Source organism: Leucoraja erinacea, chromosome 13 (genome assembly GCF_028641065.1).
Source record: "Leucoraja erinacea ecotype New England chromosome 13, Leri_hhj_1, whole genome shotgun sequence".
In the NCBI taxonomy this organism is placed as follows: domain Eukaryota; kingdom Metazoa; phylum Chordata; class Chondrichthyes; order Rajiformes; family Rajidae; genus Leucoraja; species Leucoraja erinaceus.
The window spans coordinates 34653178-34671528 of NC_073389.1; the positions used below are offsets into that span (position 1 = coordinate 34653178).

The 18351-nt window shown below is 46.1% G+C and overlaps 1 protein-coding gene across 4 annotated transcripts in view; it reads left to right on the forward strand.

Moving 5' to 3' along the window:
• LOC129702851 (protein Shroom2-like) overlaps positions 1–17107 on the forward strand; it is a 133500-nt gene extending 116393 nt beyond the window's left edge. For all 4 annotated transcript variants that reach the window (XM_055644885.1, XM_055644882.1, XM_055644883.1 and 1 more), the window contains 5 exons: positions 5122–5793; positions 8363–8896; positions 11604–11769; positions 12953–13225; positions 16361–17107. In XM_055644885.1, the coding sequence (XP_055500860.1) occupies positions 5122–5793; positions 8363–8896; positions 11604–11769; positions 12953–13225; positions 16361–16630 (1915 nt within the window). In that variant the 3' untranslated portion in view covers positions 16631–17107. The remainder of the gene's footprint in view (positions 1–5121; positions 5794–8362; positions 8897–11603; positions 11770–12952; positions 13226–16360) is intronic.
• The last annotated feature ends 1244 nt before the right edge of the window (positions 17108–18351 follow it).

Genomic DNA, 18351 nt, shown 5'->3' on the forward strand with positions numbered 1-18351 from the left:
GATAGCATGATAGCACTCCCAGCCCTGGGGCCGAATACTCAAGCCTTCATCCAGAGACTTCAGCACATAATCTCGGCAGGTTCCTTTGATTTTAGATTTACAGCGTGGAAGCAAGCCCTTCGGCCCACCAAGTACGTGCCAACTAGTGATCAGCACGTACACTAGCACTATCCTGCACACTAGGGGCAATTGACAATTTACAGAAGCCAAGTAACTTACAAACCTGTATGTCTTTGGAGTGTGGGAGGAAACTGGAGCACCTGGAGAAAACCCACGTGGTCATGGGAAGAACGTACAAACTGTGTAGTCAGGTTTGAACCTGGGTGTCTGGCTCTGTAAGGCAGCCTGGCTCTGTAAGCAGCAACTCTACCACTACGCCACTGTGGCTCCCCCTTTTGCACTGTTGCAGACGCTGACATTTGGACGCAATATTAAATCAAGGGCTTCTCTGGTCCTTCAGCAAATCCCATGGCCAGGATTTGAAAAGCAGAGTGGTTCCTCCAGGTGACTGGTCAATATGCATCCCTCAATTTTTCAAGTTGGTTAACCTCAAAGGATAGTCCCTGGTCCACGGCCTATATCTGAATTACCAACTATGTTTCTGATGGAAGTGATGGAAAACCACTACAGGACTTGCTGAGGTTGTTAAAGATGCTTTATAAATCCACATCCTTCTCTATTCATTTCTCTGACCAGGTTTAGCTGGTTGTGTTTGTTGTTGTAATTTTTTTTTTTTGAAGAGGCACAGGCTTGTTGAAAAGCTTGGAAACCTGATAGCTTTGTAAATGAACCTCACTCTTTCTGGTTATTTCACACTTCACAGGTCCTTTCCATTGGGTGCGACTGGCTCTTGGAAGTATCCTTTCTCTCTCTTCTCCTTCTGAATTGTAAGATGTGCACAGCATGTTGCATGAGATTGAATGCAGCCCTGTCTCAGTCAGAATGCTGGGCTCAGTCCCCTCTTAACTCCATTTGCATGCGCCATGTGACACCTGACAGAATTGTTGTTACTCTCTGTGCTCTGCGTTCTGGAGTTCCCCAGTGCTTTGACCAGTTTAGTGGACGCCATGTATCTAAACCTCATTTGGAGCATGCAGAGAAAATCTAATGAGTCCTCCGCCTCACCCCAGAGTCGTGTGGAAAAGATTAGTTCAAGGGAACTTATTCAATGCTGCACAGAAAACAAAACGGTAACACAACATCAAAACTTTCCCAACAGCAAAATGTTCAGCCTCATTAGAGGCAGTGGGAAGATACATTTTTCAGCTTTTGTTTATTGTCTGTGATGTGTTACTAGTCAGATCAGAATGGCCACTGGGTGTTTACAAGTCTGAACACCTCACTAGTGCAGGCAATGGACACTGCAGCGTTATCAGCATAACCTCCATCACTCGCCCACCCCTTTCCCCAGACAGCTCTCCCATCAACTATAAGACAGTAAGTGACTTGAGTGTAGTTCAGTGGTTCAATGGTTTCTTTATTATCATGTGTACCAAGGTACAGTGAAAAAGTTTTTTTGCATATAGATTAGCAACTATCACCATACATAAGCACAATCCCACAGTCAGTACAGAATGAGTCCATATGCAAGAGGCGCCATTTTACAGTCCTAGCTGTAGCCCATTACAGCCGTCGCTCCATTCCGCTCAACAAGGGCTGAAGGATATCGAAACAAAGAATTGCAAATGCTGGTTGATACTCAAAAGGACAAAAAGTGCTGGAGTTACTCAGCAGGTCAGGCAGCATCTCTGGAGATCATGGATAGGTTACATTTTGGGTTGGGACTCTTCTTCAGACTCTTCTGGGAAGAGCTGTTTTTCGGGCGAGATCCCCTGTTGCCTGCTGGGGTGGATGTAAAGGATTGCATGCACTATTCAGGGAAGAGCAGTGGAGATCAATAGGTGCCCCGATCCACCTTGTTCTCCAGTCGATGTATTTAAAGCAAGTTCTCTCAGGTGCACTCAGCAAATCCATCAGCTTTTAAGTCAAGTCTGATTCTTCTCATCGACTTACCAGTGCCTGTACACTGACACCCATGAGCTGAGTCTCTCCTGCTGTCAAAAAAACAGGCTCAGGGCAACTCTGCAGAGTTCAGTTAACCTTGCAGGCATGGGTGGGTGTGAACAAAGCAGCTGATGTAGTCTTGGCTCAGGCAAGCTGAGTAGGTTTTGAATAGATGAGGAATGTGGAGCACAAAGACTTCTCATTGTACTTCATCCTTTGCTTATGTCAGTTAATGGCCAGGAGAAGGCATGCAGTTACAACTCGCAACTACACCAAAGGACAGACAGCCCAGTTGTTTGTAAAATTGAGCACTGATGTAGAGGTATCTTGATGCATATTGTTTCCACAGGAGGGAGCGTAATGAACAACAAATTAAGAGGCCGGTCATTTACAAGAGTGTTTTATTGTCATATGTCCCAAAACAGAACAATTAAAGTCTTTCTTGCAGCAGAGGTGTACTGTGGTGCATAAACATGTCTCCTCTTGGAGGATACAGTCACGGGATTCTCTGCACCTGAGGGTGGTGGAGTCTGGATTTTAGGCACATTTAGGTGGAAATATTTGGAAAAAATATATATTTGAAGAATTGAGGGTTCTGACCATCTGGCCCAGAAAGGCCGTTGAGGCCAGCATAGACTGGTCATGATCATCGGTGGGGCAAAGTTGAGGGGCCCGGTGGACTAATCCTGGTCCTATTTGCTTGTGTTCTTGTGCAATTGCACAAGGTTTGGTAAGAGTACAATGTCCAGTTTTGGTCGTCTCTTTTGGAAGGGTGGATGTACGTGGGGTTAGTGAGCAAAGTTCACTGGATTGACTCCTGGGACAAGTGGGCTGGATCTGTGCTCAATAGATCTCACTGAACATGGCCGGTAGATGCTGAGGCGGCGATTCTCTCAGTCAAATGCATCAGAATAAGGGCTCACTCATCTGAGAAGTGCTGGAGAAGTTTCTCATCTGTCAAGGGTTGTGACTCTTTGGAATCCTCCTCAGGGTTAAGTCAGTTTTACCCCTGAGGGGAATCGAGGGTTATGAGAACAGGAAGGAAATGGAGTCGAGGCCAAGATCAGGTCAGACATAATATTATTGAAGATAGGTATGGCCTACTGCTATTTCTATGTTCAAAGATATGCCGGTGCATTATTTAGTGGAGAACAGGGTAATTATTGCAACTGAAATACAAACGCACAGATTCAGAGTAGGAGTTGGACTCTGCTAACAGATTGCGGATCTTCTGTCTATAGATTCAACTCCCATGCTTCGCCTTCCCCTGGTAACCTTTCACCCCCCCCCCCCCCCCCCCCATTGCTTATCAAATGTCTACTTACCTCTGCCATAAAAACATTTTTTTTAACTGCTTCTCTTGTATACAAAATAAAAACACAAAGTGCTGAAAATACCCATAGGTCAGGCAGAGTTTGTGACTAGAGAAACAGTGCTAACGTTTCTGGTCAACAACCCATGCCTTTCAATTACTGAAGTATATTTGGTTATTGCTGTTTGTGGCAGCTTGCTGTGCATGCATTTTTTTCTATCTTTGGCATGCAGGAGGCTGAAGGGTGACCTTATTGAGGTGTACAGGATGATGAGGGACATGGATAAAATGCTTACCCCTGAGCAGATAATTCCAAAACTAGAGGCGAGAGATTTAAGTGGGACCTCAGAGGTAACGTTTTTCATTCAGAGGGAAATCCATATCTAAAACAAGTTGCCAAAGTAAACTATAGAAACAGGTACAATAAAGACATTTAATTGACTTTTGGACAGATAAGTGAATAGGAAGGATTTAGAGGGACATGGGACAAATACAAGCAAAGGGGATTTGCCCAGAACTGCCCAGAATGCCAACTTGGTTGGCAAGAACAAGATAACCTATTTCTATGCTGTGTACTCTTTCACTCTGTAAATTGCTGCCCATATTTCCTTCATGGGGACTAAACTATATGTGCACGTGTTGGCTGTAAAGTGCTGTATTGAGGCTGTGTGAAATGCTGCAGAAATCTACCTTCATTCTTCCTTTCCATCTCACGGTACATGAGATGTGTGTGAAGACAGGATTGCAGGCCCTGTTGTAGATTTTGGCACACAGACCTGTGGCACTAACCCACCTGGTTTTGGAAACGGCCTAGTGAGCTTGCAGTGCAGATTCCAGCTTGTGTTTCAGGGACAGTGTTCCAGGCCTGACTGCTGGTGCAATCATAGTTATACAACACAAAAACAGGCCGTGGCTTAACTCATCCACGCTTACCTAGATGCCCCATCTAAGTTAGTGTCATTTGCCCGAGTTTGGGCCATTTGCCTCTAAACTTTGCTCTCTGTATTACTTATTCATTTGAAAGACATCTGGACAGATACATTGAAAGATTTAGAGGGATATGGGCCAAATGCAGGCAAATGGGCTAGCCTGGATGGGGCATGTTCATCGCCTGGACGAGTTGGGCTGAAGGGCCTGTTTCTGTGCTGAATGACTCTATGAATGCACCAACCATCAGGATTGGAATGATATCCCTGAGACACAAGCTGGGTTCTGCCTAAGTGTTTCCAAACCCAGGTGATGGTGGTGCCTTGGGTCTGTGTTCCAACATCTCTGACAAATCTTTGACCCTGTCATCAGGCAAGTCACTTGACCCAAATCTCCAGCTCTGCTCCTTCCCCCCGCAGGTGCCACCAGACTTGGAGGTGTACTGCAAAGCTGTCACTCAGAGTGTGTTCGCTTTTTCTTCAGTAGATGAGACCGTATTGTGAGTGACAAAACCATTGAAGATTGTTTCAATGCCATTTTCATGATCAATGTGTAGAAAGATTATTGCATTATCTGTATTGAAGATGCAGCGATGCTTACAGAAGATAACTGTGATCCTTACGTTAGCCATGTATGATCAATATGGAATGGTGCTAAACCCTTTGATATGTTCCACTGTTTGAACCATTCAAGACATGTCCTGCACCCAAACTCCATCTGTAATGAGCATGTGACAGTGGAGACATTTGTTTGGCTTTACTAAAGAGCCGTCATGGATGCGATGGGCCAAACGGCCTCCTTCTGCACTCCCAAGATTCAGTAGATAATCTTCAGTGCGAAACTTTAATTAATTTTAATGATCTGTTTTTGGTTGTCAGGCACCTGGATTCTGCGAGCTTGGAGAATAACTCGGAGGGACGGCATTTCCAGTTGGAGACAACGTGTGAGGAGGCTTGGTCGGAGAGGAATGCCCAGAGCAGTGAGCATCTGCCTCAGGAAAGACATGGCCATCCAGTCGGCATGCTAAGCAGGCACCACTATCCCGAGGAGACCGAGGTCCAAGGGGGAAGGCAGGCTGAGGCAGACAGTCCGGAGTCCTGCCCCAGAGGCCGGGACCTGAGCAAGAACTGGTCAGCAGCCGAGGATCCGGAGGACCCGCCGCCGGCCAACAGGAAGCGAGGGGCACAGACGAGAGCGGACAAGTGCCGGCAGCAGGACCTCCCGCCTTCGGGGGGAGCCGCAACGCCCCAGCCAACGATGATTCTGCCCGACCAGACGTGGGAGGGAGCGGCCCAGGCCTCAGCCGACTGCACCGGCCTGGTGCCAGGCTGTGTGACCAGCGGTGGGAGCGACGGGTCGGGGACTGGGCTGGCTGAGTACTCCAGCCGCTCTGAGATCGCACAGGGCAAAGTGGACAGCGCTGAAACCTCTGCATTTCACTGTCCGCACAGGCCAGTGCTGGATACACCTCGCTCTCCCTCTCCGCAGTTTGCACCGCAGAGACTGACCGATAAACCACCAGTAACTCTGGAGGACGACGGCCTGACCAGGTGACTGTTCATTAACCACTTGGATAGAATTCATCAGGGGTCAGTGCTGACATCCATTGCTGGCACCTTCATGAGCTGCTGCTGTCCTTATATTGAATGTCCTTGCTTGGTGGGTCCACGACTTCCACAGCTGCGACGCTGTGGTGATCCGTTTCCACGATGGAAGGACTTGAATAGACACAAAGTGCGAGAGTTTAACTCAGTGAGTCAGGCAGCCTCTCTGGAGAAAAGGAATAGGTGACAGGTTGGAATCCTTCAGACTGAAGGGTTCCGACTTGAAACGTCACTTATTTTTCTCTAGTGATGCTGCCTGACCCGCTGAGTTACTCCTCCATTTTGTGTCTAGCTTCGGTATAAACCAGCAATTCTTTCCTACACATGGAAGGACTTGGATACTGTGATGTGGGAGTAGGGGGGGGGGGGGGGGGGTAGATGGGTGGCTTTCCTGTACACCCACTGCCCTCCCCATACAGCACAGAAACCGGAAGGTACAGTCCAGAGAACCTTGCTTGGGTCCATCTCAGAGATGGTTAAAGGCGCTCTCTGGTTCTCTGCTCCTTTTAGATTGGGGAACAATCTTGTGAAATACTTTAGGATATTTTGGTGTTGAGAGGGTCATGCTCCTTTGTAGATGATTTAGGGGGAATTGGAATGTGGGAAACTTGTGAAATACTTTTGATGCTTGAGGATGGCATTTTGTGGACATGTTTTAAGAGGTTGACCGGCCCTCATGAGGGAGATGCAATGGGTGGTTTTTGTAATTTCCCCCTAGGATGCCAAATTCATGAGGTATTAGTGTAACCAGGTGCAGGGAAACATTGAGTTTGTACATTTTCTCTGCCTCTGGGTTTTCTCTGGGTGCACTCTGGTTTTCTAAAATTCCCTTAACATTCAAAGACGATCCTGACAGGCGCTGTCTGTACGGAGTTTGTACATTCTCCCGTCTGGGTTCTCTCTGGGTGCTCTGGTTTTCTCCCACATTCCAAAGACGTGCAGGTTTGTAAGTTAATTGGCTTCTGTAAGCCCCTAGTGTGTTGGATGCAAAACTAGGATAACACAGAACTAGTGTACGAGTGGTCTGTGGTCAGTGTGGACTCAGTGGGCGAAACAGGACCTGTTTCTACGTTGTGTCGCTAACGTAAATTAAAAAATCTAAAAGGTCTTAACAGATGAGCTCCTACGCCATGCACAATTCCTCCAGGGTGCTTTTCAATGAGCCCTGGACTTGCCATCACAGAGCTTCTGCATATAGAAAATTATTCCAGGCTACATAAGTTATCACCTCACTCTCAGCCCTTTGGCTTAAACGAATTTTGGTTCATATCAGTTTTATATCTGATACTTTAGTAGAGGATAGCAGTGACACAGCAGCAGCGTTGTTGCCTTGCAGGTACCTGGGTTCGATCTTGACCTCGGGTGCTGCCTGTACAGACTTTATACAGACTGTTTCCATGCTGTTCCAGGTCCTGTTTCCACGCTGTATCTCTAAACTAAACTAAAAAATAACTAGGCAAGTGTTGGCACCCCTCCACCTGCGAGGATATCAGGGCAGATTAGATTGCGTATTGTGAGCACAGGACCAACTACAGTTGCTCTCTCATGGCTGGCTAGTTTGTTTTCAATCTCAGAGCATCTCTAAGATCTGCCAATAAAGTCATAGAGTGGTCGCTGTTGCAAAATACCAAATACAGCAGCATGTTTGCTCACAGGAAGCTGCTGCCAACGTTCATAAAATAGATGACCAGGTCAGCTTTTTCCACCAATGGTGTTTTGGGGTAAACATTGGCAGTGGTAATGGAGAGGGCTCTCTGCTCAAGGTTCAGTGCTCATGTGCAAGTCTCTGCCACTGCTGAGGTCCTTACCTCCGGTGAAATGGCAAGTTTCAGGGCTTGAGTCTCAATAGCAAGAACTCTACCTGAGCTGAGGAGAGGGTACTTGCATTCAACAGCCTCTTTAATAACGACGATGGGGTTGTCTGGAATTTCGCAGGTTCACAGAGGCCCGGATTGTGTCTGTAAAGCTGCTAAAAAATACAAATGTAATTGTTCCATTCCCAATTTATATGTCAATTAAATATTCTTGACTTTGAGGAGTCCCACGGTGAACATATTTTCTCGGAGTTCTCCAGTGTGTTCCTGGAGTTTGGCGAGTTAGGCCATAAAATGAGCACCTTTAGTTCATTGTCCTTGGGGAAAATGTCCTTTTAAAATCAGCAACCTTCCTGTAACCTCTCCAAAAGGTGGGCTGCCCTTTTATCTTTTATGCATTCTTCACATTTCCATTTATCCCACTCTATCTGCTCACCATTCAGCAGATAAGGATCTTATCTGTGGACTCTGCCCACAATGGTTATTCATAATGTTAATGGTTAGGGTTTAGCAGCTAATCACAGCAAGGAACCAGGTGTCCTGAGTGGCCAGTCAGTTTGTAGGTGGATCTGCATCAGAAGGGTTTGTGCATTTTGCTGTGGAGTGGAGCCAGTTGGATGGTTTTCACAGCTTGTTCTTTCTGACGTGCTCCCTTCTGCCTCCTTTCTGATCAGCGGTGCTTTCCTTTTTCTCCTTGATAGGATCGAGAAAGTGACTGAAAACAACAAGACGGTCAAGAAGGTGCCGATTAAGATAGTGCGGTCGGAAAGCCAGACTGAGAAGGAGAGCCGACACAACCTCCTGAACAACCTAGACCTCGTCGGCTACCCCAAGAAAGAAGAGCAGCCCAAAGCCCTCGGGAGCCGCGAGCATCCTTACTCCCTCTTTGCCGCGTATTCCCGGCAGGAGCAGGAGCAGCCGGCTGAGGTGGATTGGAGGGCCAGTGAGCACACAGGGGCAGGTGACTCGGGGCCCGGTGAGGAGGCCTCTTCTGTGTCTGATTGCCCAAACTCCAGGGAGAAGAGCGTGGAGGACATCAAGTCTGAAGAACTGGTGAGGGAGATTGTCGTCAAAGACCGATCCCTGGCTGACATTTTGTACCCTAACTCTAAAATGAAGACCACCATGGACCTGATGGAAGGGATATTCCCCAAAGATGAGACCTTCATGGAAGAAGCCCAGCAACGCAGGAAGCTGCTTCCTCGACCGCACTCGCCCAGGGTCACGGAGGAAAGGTAAGATCGCCTGTTTCACGGTAAAGAGCAGGAAAAGACCACGAGAGGTGTGTCTTTTAGTCCCCTAGAAATGGGCAGAACAGCAACGAGCTCCAGAGCCTCCTCCCACACCTCGTGACACAACCTTGTCATTCCAACAATAACTGGAGTTATTTGTTTACTATTGTAGTCTTTTATCCTATTCTATAGTTTTAAAAAAAATTAAGGACAGACCTCAGATACCAGGGATACGTGTACCAGACTGGGGTTAGGGACGTCTTGAAATATACAAATTGGGCTCCAATCATCCTCTACCCCCCCCCTCCATCCCCCTCCTCCTTACATAAACTCCCAATTTAATCAGAGGCTAGATATAGATATGCCTTTATTGTCACTATACATAAACTCAGTGCATACACACAATTTAGCACAATTTAATCATAGGTGCACAATTTTGCGGCGCTACATACATATATACATATATACAGATGGAAGTCCGGGTGTTGGGCAGTGAAGTCAGAGCATGAGGGAATGTGAATTTGAATTAAGAGTAGTTATAATTCTCGGAAAACAAAGGCTAAAACAAAGGGAAATATTTCCAGGCCCTTCCACCCACACCAGCCCCCCCACCCAGCTCAGTGTCAGAAGAGGTCCAGGCAAGGAGAGTTTCAAAGAAGTATTGTTGCGGCTCCCTTCAGTTTCCCACTGAACAGCCCTGCGACACTGACATAGACACAAGACTCCAGGAGTTTGTTGGCGACTCAGACAGACCAAATACCCCTCTGCAATTAAACAGCTACCCCTGTGGCTCTGGTGAGCTGCAACGGGGGAGGGTGCCTACTATGATGATGTGCAGGCTTGGAGATAAATGCATGTTAGGTCTCAGTGCTTCGACCAACTTCAAAACATTAGAGATCTGCCTAAGTGCAGTCAGACCTTTGCTGCTGTTGATGGTCAAGTACTAACATTGCTTACTTATCATAACACAGGAGGCGGCTCAGACCTTTAGGTCCCTGCTCGCGCCTTCCAGCAGAATAATTCCATCATTTCTATTTCCCTTCTCCTGATTTTCCGTAATTCTCTCCCACATTCTCTCCCACGTGCACATCAACGTTCTTCCCTCTCGCTACTTTTTGTCTCCTACCTGCTCTGTGGCTATTTCTGCGAGGCGGCTAACCAACTTGCAAGCCAGGAAGAAACTGGATTGTCTGGGGGAAACTCACTTAAGCCTCGGGGAGAAGGTGTAACCTTCACACAGACAAGACCAGAGGCCAGGATTGAACCTGGGTCACTGGAGCATTGAAGTTTAAAGACCGCATGGATGAATTCCAAAAATTGTTTATCCCTGTCTGGCAAAGCTTCTCAACCATGGCTAACGAGGGAAATCAAGGATAGTGTTAAATCCAAGGAATAGGCATATAAATTGGCCAGAGGAAGCAGCAAACCGGAAGATTGGGAGAAATTTAGAACACAACAGAGGAGGACAAAGGGATTGATTAAGGGGGGGGGGGCGAGCATGAAAGAAAGCTTGCGGGGAATATAAAAATGGACTAAACGGTTCTCTAGGTGTATAAAAAGGAAAAGATTGGTGAAGACAAGTGTAGGTCCCTTACAATCAGAGGCAGGTGAATTTATAATGTTATAAATACTGTTCCATTGCCAAGATAGAAACATAGAATATAGGTGCAGGAGTAGGCCATTCGGCCCTTCGAGCCTACACCGCCATTCAATATGATCATGGCTGATCATCCAACTCAGTATCCCGTACCTGCCTTCTCTCCATACCTCCTGATCCCTTTAGCCACAAGGGCCACATCTAACTCCCTCTTAAATATAGCCAATGAACTGGCCTCAACTACCTTCTGTGGCAGAGGATTTGGATTTTCGAGAACTTGATAGTTGTAGGAAAGTAGCTGTTCCTGGCCCTGGTGGTGTGGACGTCAAGTATTTTTACCTTCTGCCCGCAGTGAGAAGAGGGTATGCGGATGGTGGGGAGGGCAGGGGAATCCTTGATGATAGATGCCAGTTTCTTGAGGCAGCACCTCATGTAGATACGTTTGATGGTGGGGAGAGTTATGCTCGTGATGGACTGGGCTCCACTCCTGAAACAAGAATCTTGGTCATAATGTTCATCTATGATGGTGTGGATTGATGTGTGGAGAAGCAGCTGTTCAAGATGAGTGGCACGCTTGGACTAGCCTCAGTCTCAACTCTCATTGATGTTGACCAATCTTACACTTTCCCAGCTTATACATGAATGGGTGCTGGCCCACTGTAGGCCACAAAGCTCTTAACCCTTGACTGATAGTGATTCTGTCAGGTAGTAGTGATGGGGAGAAGCCCAGCAGCACACAATGGCTGCATTTTATATTGTAGGACTTCTGCCGTTGACTCAAGGTCATTTTGAGTACTGGAATAACTCAGTGGGTCAGGCCGTATCCCTGGATGACAAGGATAGGTGACGTTTCGTGTCGTGGCCCTTCTTTCAGAAATGCGCCTCCAGAGATGCTGCCTGACCCGAAGAAGTCTGAAGCAGGGCCCTGACCCCAAACTTTGCCTATCCATGTTCTCCAGTGATGTTGCCTGATCTGCTGAGTTACTCCAGTACTTTGTGTCTTGTTTGTTTTGTAAAGCAGCATTTGCAGTTCCTTGTATCTTTATTTAATTGCTAAGTTAGTTTGCCTGTGGTGCTCGAGTACTGCAATAATTCTAGGCCATGTTTCACCAGGGAAGAGACCATACCCATTGGAGTGTCCCTAACCACGAGCTCAATATACTACAGCACATCTGCCCCAAAGGCCGAGTTGCTGAATAAGATGAAGGACATGCAGCAGCAAATGGAGGAAGTGGAGGACTCTGAAGATGAGCTGAACAATGACCTCACCGAAAAGAAGGTAATCCAGTCAAAGATAGACAGACACAAAGAGAAACACAGTTTGCACGTTCTCTGGGGTTTTTTTCAGGTGCTCTGGTTTCCTCCCACACTTTAAAGACATACAAGTTTATAGGTTAATTTGCTTTTGTAAAATTGTAAATTGTCCCTAGTGTGTAGGATAGTGTTAGTGTGTGGGATGATGGTGGATGGCGTGGACTTGGTGGGCCGCAGGCCCTGTTTACCCGCTGCATCTAAAGTTTAAAGTCTATTTTGCAGTTTGCGATCAGCTGTGATCTCAGTGAATGGTGAGACAGACACAAGGTCACATCTTGCTTCTACATTATACATATGATCTTTTATTGAGGAAACAAACCAGCTGCTCAGTGGCTCGAACTGGAGAGTCATAAGCTTCTGCATCCAGCTTGTAAAGAATCACAGAATGGTAACGGGAAGAAGAGGCTATTCAGCCCATCGTTTATAGCTGCCCCATACAAGAGCTACACCACTTCTACACCATCCACATCCACCCTGACAATTACTGACTTTCCTATCCAGCTTCTTTTGAACACAACAAAGGAAGTAATGCATTCGGGACCATAACCAGACAGAATGTAAACAAAGATTGTCCATGTATTTGCTGATTCCTTTGCCAATTTATCCCCTCTCGTTCTTGACCCCACCACCAATGGGAAGAGTGTCTCTTGTTATTGCCCTGTGGAGTGCCCTGTGAGCCGGATTAGATGTGACAAAATGCTCCCTTTCTAAAATGAAAAATGGTGTCAATCCCCTCCCCCATATTCAGTAGCCCAGTACGATCCAAAGATAGTCACTGACCAGCCACATCTATGGCCACCACTACAATGTGTCCACTAATTTTAATGGAACCTCCCTTGCACAGCCCATATAAATATTGAGATCACAACCGAAGGTATCTATGAATGGTTTCTTATTGAATTGACCAGAAATTCAGTTGGCAGTACCTGGATTCCCAGTTGGTGGCTGTTGGTTAAAGTATTGGTTTAGTTTAGAAACATCCGATATGAAATACATTAAACCAGATGATAAAACTGGGCCCGATGCATTGATAATAGATGGCAAACCATTTGCAGTATGCCTCTTTCCCTGTAAACCATAAGGATTTTGGTTTAGGGTCTGTCAGCCCCAAGGTCTCTAATACTTTGGTCCTGTTTGTGTTCCCGCAGCAAGAGCTGATCGACAGTATAAGCAAGAAGCTGCAGGTGCTGCGGGAGGCACGGGAGAGCCTGCAGGACGACATCCAGGGCAACAACCAGCTGGGCGACGAGGTGGAGGACGTGGTGAAGAAGGTCTGCAAGCCCAACGAGTTTGACAAGTTCAGAATGTTCATCGGAGATCTGGACAAGGTGGTCAACCTATTGTTGTCGCTGTCTGGCCGGCTGGCCAGGGTGGAGAACGCCCTCAACACCTTGGAGGAGAGCGCCTCTCCCGACGAGCGGGTACGTGGCTTTGTGTTCTTCTGCCCCGCACATCTCTGTACACCTGAGCCAAGTCTGGCAAGCACCATGTGATTGGATGCAGTGCTTGTGGTACTGGGCTGATGGTCCAGGGCTTTGACTAATAATCCAGGAGCCATGTTCCCATTCTGTCCAGTTGGTTTATTCAAATTTAGTTCAAAACAGCTGAGGCTGAGGGAGATCTAAATATGCAGGACTGTAATCTTGGTGATTTTGTCATTTGGGCAAGTAAACAGACCCTTCAAATCTCACCTAAACAAAAGGCTCAGCAGGTCTTGCTTTGGACAGGATGCAAAGATATTTTTACCGCCAATGGTACTTTGCTCATTGACTTCAGTCAGCATTATTCATTCAGCTAAAAACAAAGTGCTGGAGGAACTCAGCAGATCCGGCAGTAACTGTGGAGGTAAATGGACAGGTGACATTTCAGGTCAGGATCCTCCTTTAGACTGATCAGCCTGAAGGCAGATACCGACCTGAAACATCACCTGTCCATTTTCTTCCACTAATGCTGCCTGACCCACTGAGTTCTGCCACAAATTTTCTTTGCTCAAGATTCCAGCATCTGCAATGTCTTCTGTCTCCATTGTTCCTTTAGCCAAAGTGTGCCTGAAGGCCACAGCAGGTATGTGGCCACCACCTCAGGTTCAGAGACCCATTTTTTATACAACCTCCCTTAACCCATATAACCATATAATCAATTACAGCAGGGAAACAGGCCATCTCGTTTCTTCTAGTCCGTGACCAGAACATCATCTCCCAGTAGTCCCATATACCAGTGCGCTCAGACCAAAGTACTCCATTCCCTTTAGAAACCATCCAACATCCAATTTATTTTTTACCAGATGATAAAAACGGGCCCGCCTGCACCACCTTCACTGGAAGCTCATTTGCACTATACCTCTTTCCTGAGTAACCAAGGATTTTGGTTTAGGGTCTGTTCAGCCCTTAATTCTCAAATCATTGTCCCCTTTGTGTTCCCGAATCTTCCCTGACGACAGTGGGCAAAAGCTTTTGCTGCGGGAGGCTCGGGAGATCCCTCTCATCATTTTAAAAACCTATCAAACAACCCCCTGGGCGACCTTCTGGAGGACTCCAAAGAATAAAGCCCTAACTTGTTTGACCTTTCTCTGTAACTTAGTTGCTGAACCCAGGCAAACATTCTTGTAAATCTCCTCTGGCCGGCTGGCCATTTTGTTGACATCCTTCCTATAATTAGGCGACCAAAATTGTACACCATACTCCAGAATTGGCCTCACCAATGCCCCGTACAATTTGTACATTACCTGAGCCAACTCTGGCAAGCACCATCAATGGATGCAGTGATTTATAAAGGCCAGATGGTCCAGCTTTCTTTACCACCCTATCTACATGAGCCATGTTCCCTTTCTGGGAACTGTTATTTCAGTTATTTAAGATCCCTGAGGTTGACCTACATTCTTCAATATCCCTACCTGTACCATGTACGTGATTTTTTCATTTGTCCTGCAAGATGTAAACACCCTTCACACTTATCAGCATTAAACTCCATCTGCCATCTTTCAGCCCACTTGGGACCAACTGGCATAGATCTCTCTGTAGACTTTGATGGTCTACTTCATGCTCATTGACCCACCTATCTTAGTATCATCTGCAACTACTAAAATCCAATTTACCACACCATCATCCAGATCATTGATGTACATGACAAACAACAGTGGACCCAACACAGATGACATTTCACCCCACTCGTCAGATACCTCCAACCTGACAAACAACCATCCACCATTACTCTCTGGCATCTCCCATTCAGCCACTGTTGAATCCATCTTGCTACTCCACCATTAATACCCAACCATTGAACCTTCTTAACCAACCTTCCATGAGGAACCTTGTCAAAGGCCTTACTGAAGTCCATATACACAACATCCACTGCTTTACCCTCATCAATTTCCCGAGTAACATCTTCAAAAAATTCAAGAAGATTAGTTAAACATGACCTTCCAGGCACAAATCCATGTTGACTGTTCCTAATCAGACCCTGTTTATCCAGATGCTTATATATATTATCTCTAAGTATTCTTTCCATTAATTTGCCCACCACTGACGTCAAACTAACAGGTCTATAATTGCTAGGTTTACTCTTAGACCCCTTTTTAAACAATGGAACAACATGCGCAATACGCCAATCCTCCAGCACTATTCCCGTTTCTAATGACATGTGTGGCTGCTGTTTGTGTGGCCTTTGCACACACTTGGGCCGTGTCCCTCCCCCCCCGTGCTCCACTTTCCTCCCGCAACGGCATGCTGATGGGTTGTTTAGCCACTGTAAATTACCCCTTGTATGTGGAATAGACAAAAGAACTAAAAGGAGGACAAAAGAGATTGCATAAGGTGGGATTTTGAACGAGGAACTCAGTTTTAAGCAGCAAGATGAAACAGGAAGTCGGGTCGATTTTTTAAAAATCCGTATTTTACACGCAAATCCGTACATCTGTATTCTTATCGCATTTTCTTACAAAATACGGAAAATCCGTACTACTTGGCAGCTCTGCTAATGGCCTTTGATTAAAATCAGAATGTATGTAGGCAGATAGGTGGCACTGTGGACAGCTAGTGGAGCCACTTGGAAACCCTGTCAGTGATCCAGGTTTAATCCTGACCTCTGATGTTGGCTGTGTGGAGTTTACACGTTCTCCCTCTGACTGCGTGGGTTTCCTCCAGGTGCTCCACTTTCTTCCCACATCCCACTGACGTGCAGCGTGTTAGATTAATCAGCCACTGTATATTGCCCAACAGTGCATAGATGAGTGGGGGAAATCTGGTGGGAGATGATGGAAGTGTTCGACACAACAAAACAATGAGATTTCTAGTGTAAACGGGTGGCTGATTTGATGACTCAAAGGGTTTGAATCTCACTATAACCTGAGACGACAGGTGAGTTTGTGCAGTGCGTTCAGATGGAGGGGATTTACCTGGTGTAAGAAGGAACTGCAGATGCTTGTTGAAACCGAAGATAGGCACAAAAAGCTGGAGTAACTCAGCGGGACAGGCAGCATCTTTGGAGAGAAGGAATGGGTGACGTTTCGGGTTGAGACCCTTCTTCAGACTGATTTACCTTGTGTTTGGCTTTCTCAGCGGACCCTCACTCAAAAGCAGAAACTCCTCACGAGGCAGCACGAAGACGCGAAAGAGCTGAAGGAGAACTTGGACAGGAGGGAGCGGCTGGTGTTTGACATCCTGTCCAGCTGCCTGACCGACGAGCTCCTCCAGGACTACGAACATTTTGTGAAAATGAAATCGGCCCTCACCATTGAGCAGAGGGAGCTGGAAGACAAGATCAAGCTGGGGGAGGAGCAGCTGAAGTGCCTGCTGGACAGCCTACCCCTTGACTGCAAACCAAAGTAGAATCCAAAGGGTTAACCCTAAATGGACATTGAAGTGCTTTCAGCCTGTGTTCCCCATTTCCTGCCGGTGTGAGTGGTATAGCTGGATCTGTACACCCGGGGAGCTGAGAGCTCGCGACTAAATGCCTGAAGGACTGAGATACTGAGTTGAAGCTTGAGACCCTGTCATTGAAACTGTAATGTTCATAAGCTTCTGGGTGTTCAGTCACAAACACTAAAATTCTCTATTCTGTTTCCACCTTCCCTCCAAAATTTACCAAATCTTGAATTGAAAAGAATGCAAAGAACATCTTCTTTATGACTGTCGAACAAGAATCTGGTACTTTGTCACCCTGTATTCTAATCGGTACAGGATGCTTCCTTTACGTAAATATTACACATTCATTAAATGATGTGACGACTGAATTGTTTTTAAAAAATGTGCATAAAATTAATTTATTGTGGCAAAACTAAATAAATAGGTGGTTACAGAAGCCAACAGTTGTTTTAGGGTGTAGTTATTGGAACAAAGCATTTTATTTTGTTTTCCTTGGTCTACAGATTCTTATACTCTGACAGAGCAGACGATGTAAGGTTATTGATTCTTTTTGTCTCGACTGTTCTGACTTTTATGAACTCTGCTTGGGTTTCAGACCACATTTTTAATCCTGAACATGAAAGCACAGCTCTTGAAGGAACTGGATACGCGTTGAGTCTCAAAGAGGTTCAGCTTTCATTTCACAAATCACAAATGTGTTTGATCTTGTGAAGAGTGGGAGAGCAAATTAACGATGTTATCAGCCGACCACTGATCAGGATCTGCTTGCACCCAGATGTTGAAGAGAAGGTTTTACTTTCAGTGACTTACAATATACTGCCAGGAGTTTTGCAATGCTCTCGAGCAATCTTGAGCCGATAGACAATTTGTTTTAAAAAAACCCCAGAATGAATGATGGCTGATGCTAGTCTGTTATATTTCAGAATTCTGTTGACTCCATATAGTGAGACATTTTGTTTTGGTGCTTGGTGTGATTATGTGCATACATGCAAAGAAGCTGCACCCAGCATTTATGCAGAATTTTAATTCTGGGAATGATCCAAGTTGAGAGAAGCATCGATATCTGATAGAACGGAGGAAGGAAGGGCTTTTATTTGTACATGGCTTCTCTTTGCATTAACAAAGGCCCTTTAATTATATGGCAGCTGTTTGGTGGTAGGGAGACCCCACATACACCAGTGACCAAACACAAGATATCAATGTGGATTCCTCGAGAGATTACAGAAAATGCAGCAACTATTTGCCCACAAAACATTGCTACAGATGTGTATTAAATGTGAGAGGGTTAAAATTCAACCACAACACTTTTGGTCCTCTTCAAAATAATGTCATGGGGTCTATGGCCAGTTCAAACAGTGGGCTCGGATTCTGCAAAAGGTGTCCCGACCCGAAGTGCAGTCTGTCCATTTCCTTTGTCCGATGCTGCCTGAACTGCTGAGCTCCTCCAGCGGTTTGTTTTTTGCTCATAGGGCCGGCAGGGGGGTTTAATGTTTCATGGGAGTGTGGGTTAATTGGTCACTAAATTGCCTCGAGTGTGTAGATGAATGGTTGAATCGTAGTGAGGAGTTTGATGAGAATGAAAGAGTATTGGTATAGTTAGTGTTACGGGGGGGGGGGGCTTGATGATTGGCACGGACCCATTGGGATGAAGGGCCGATATATGTAAAGTATGGCTCCATATAGAA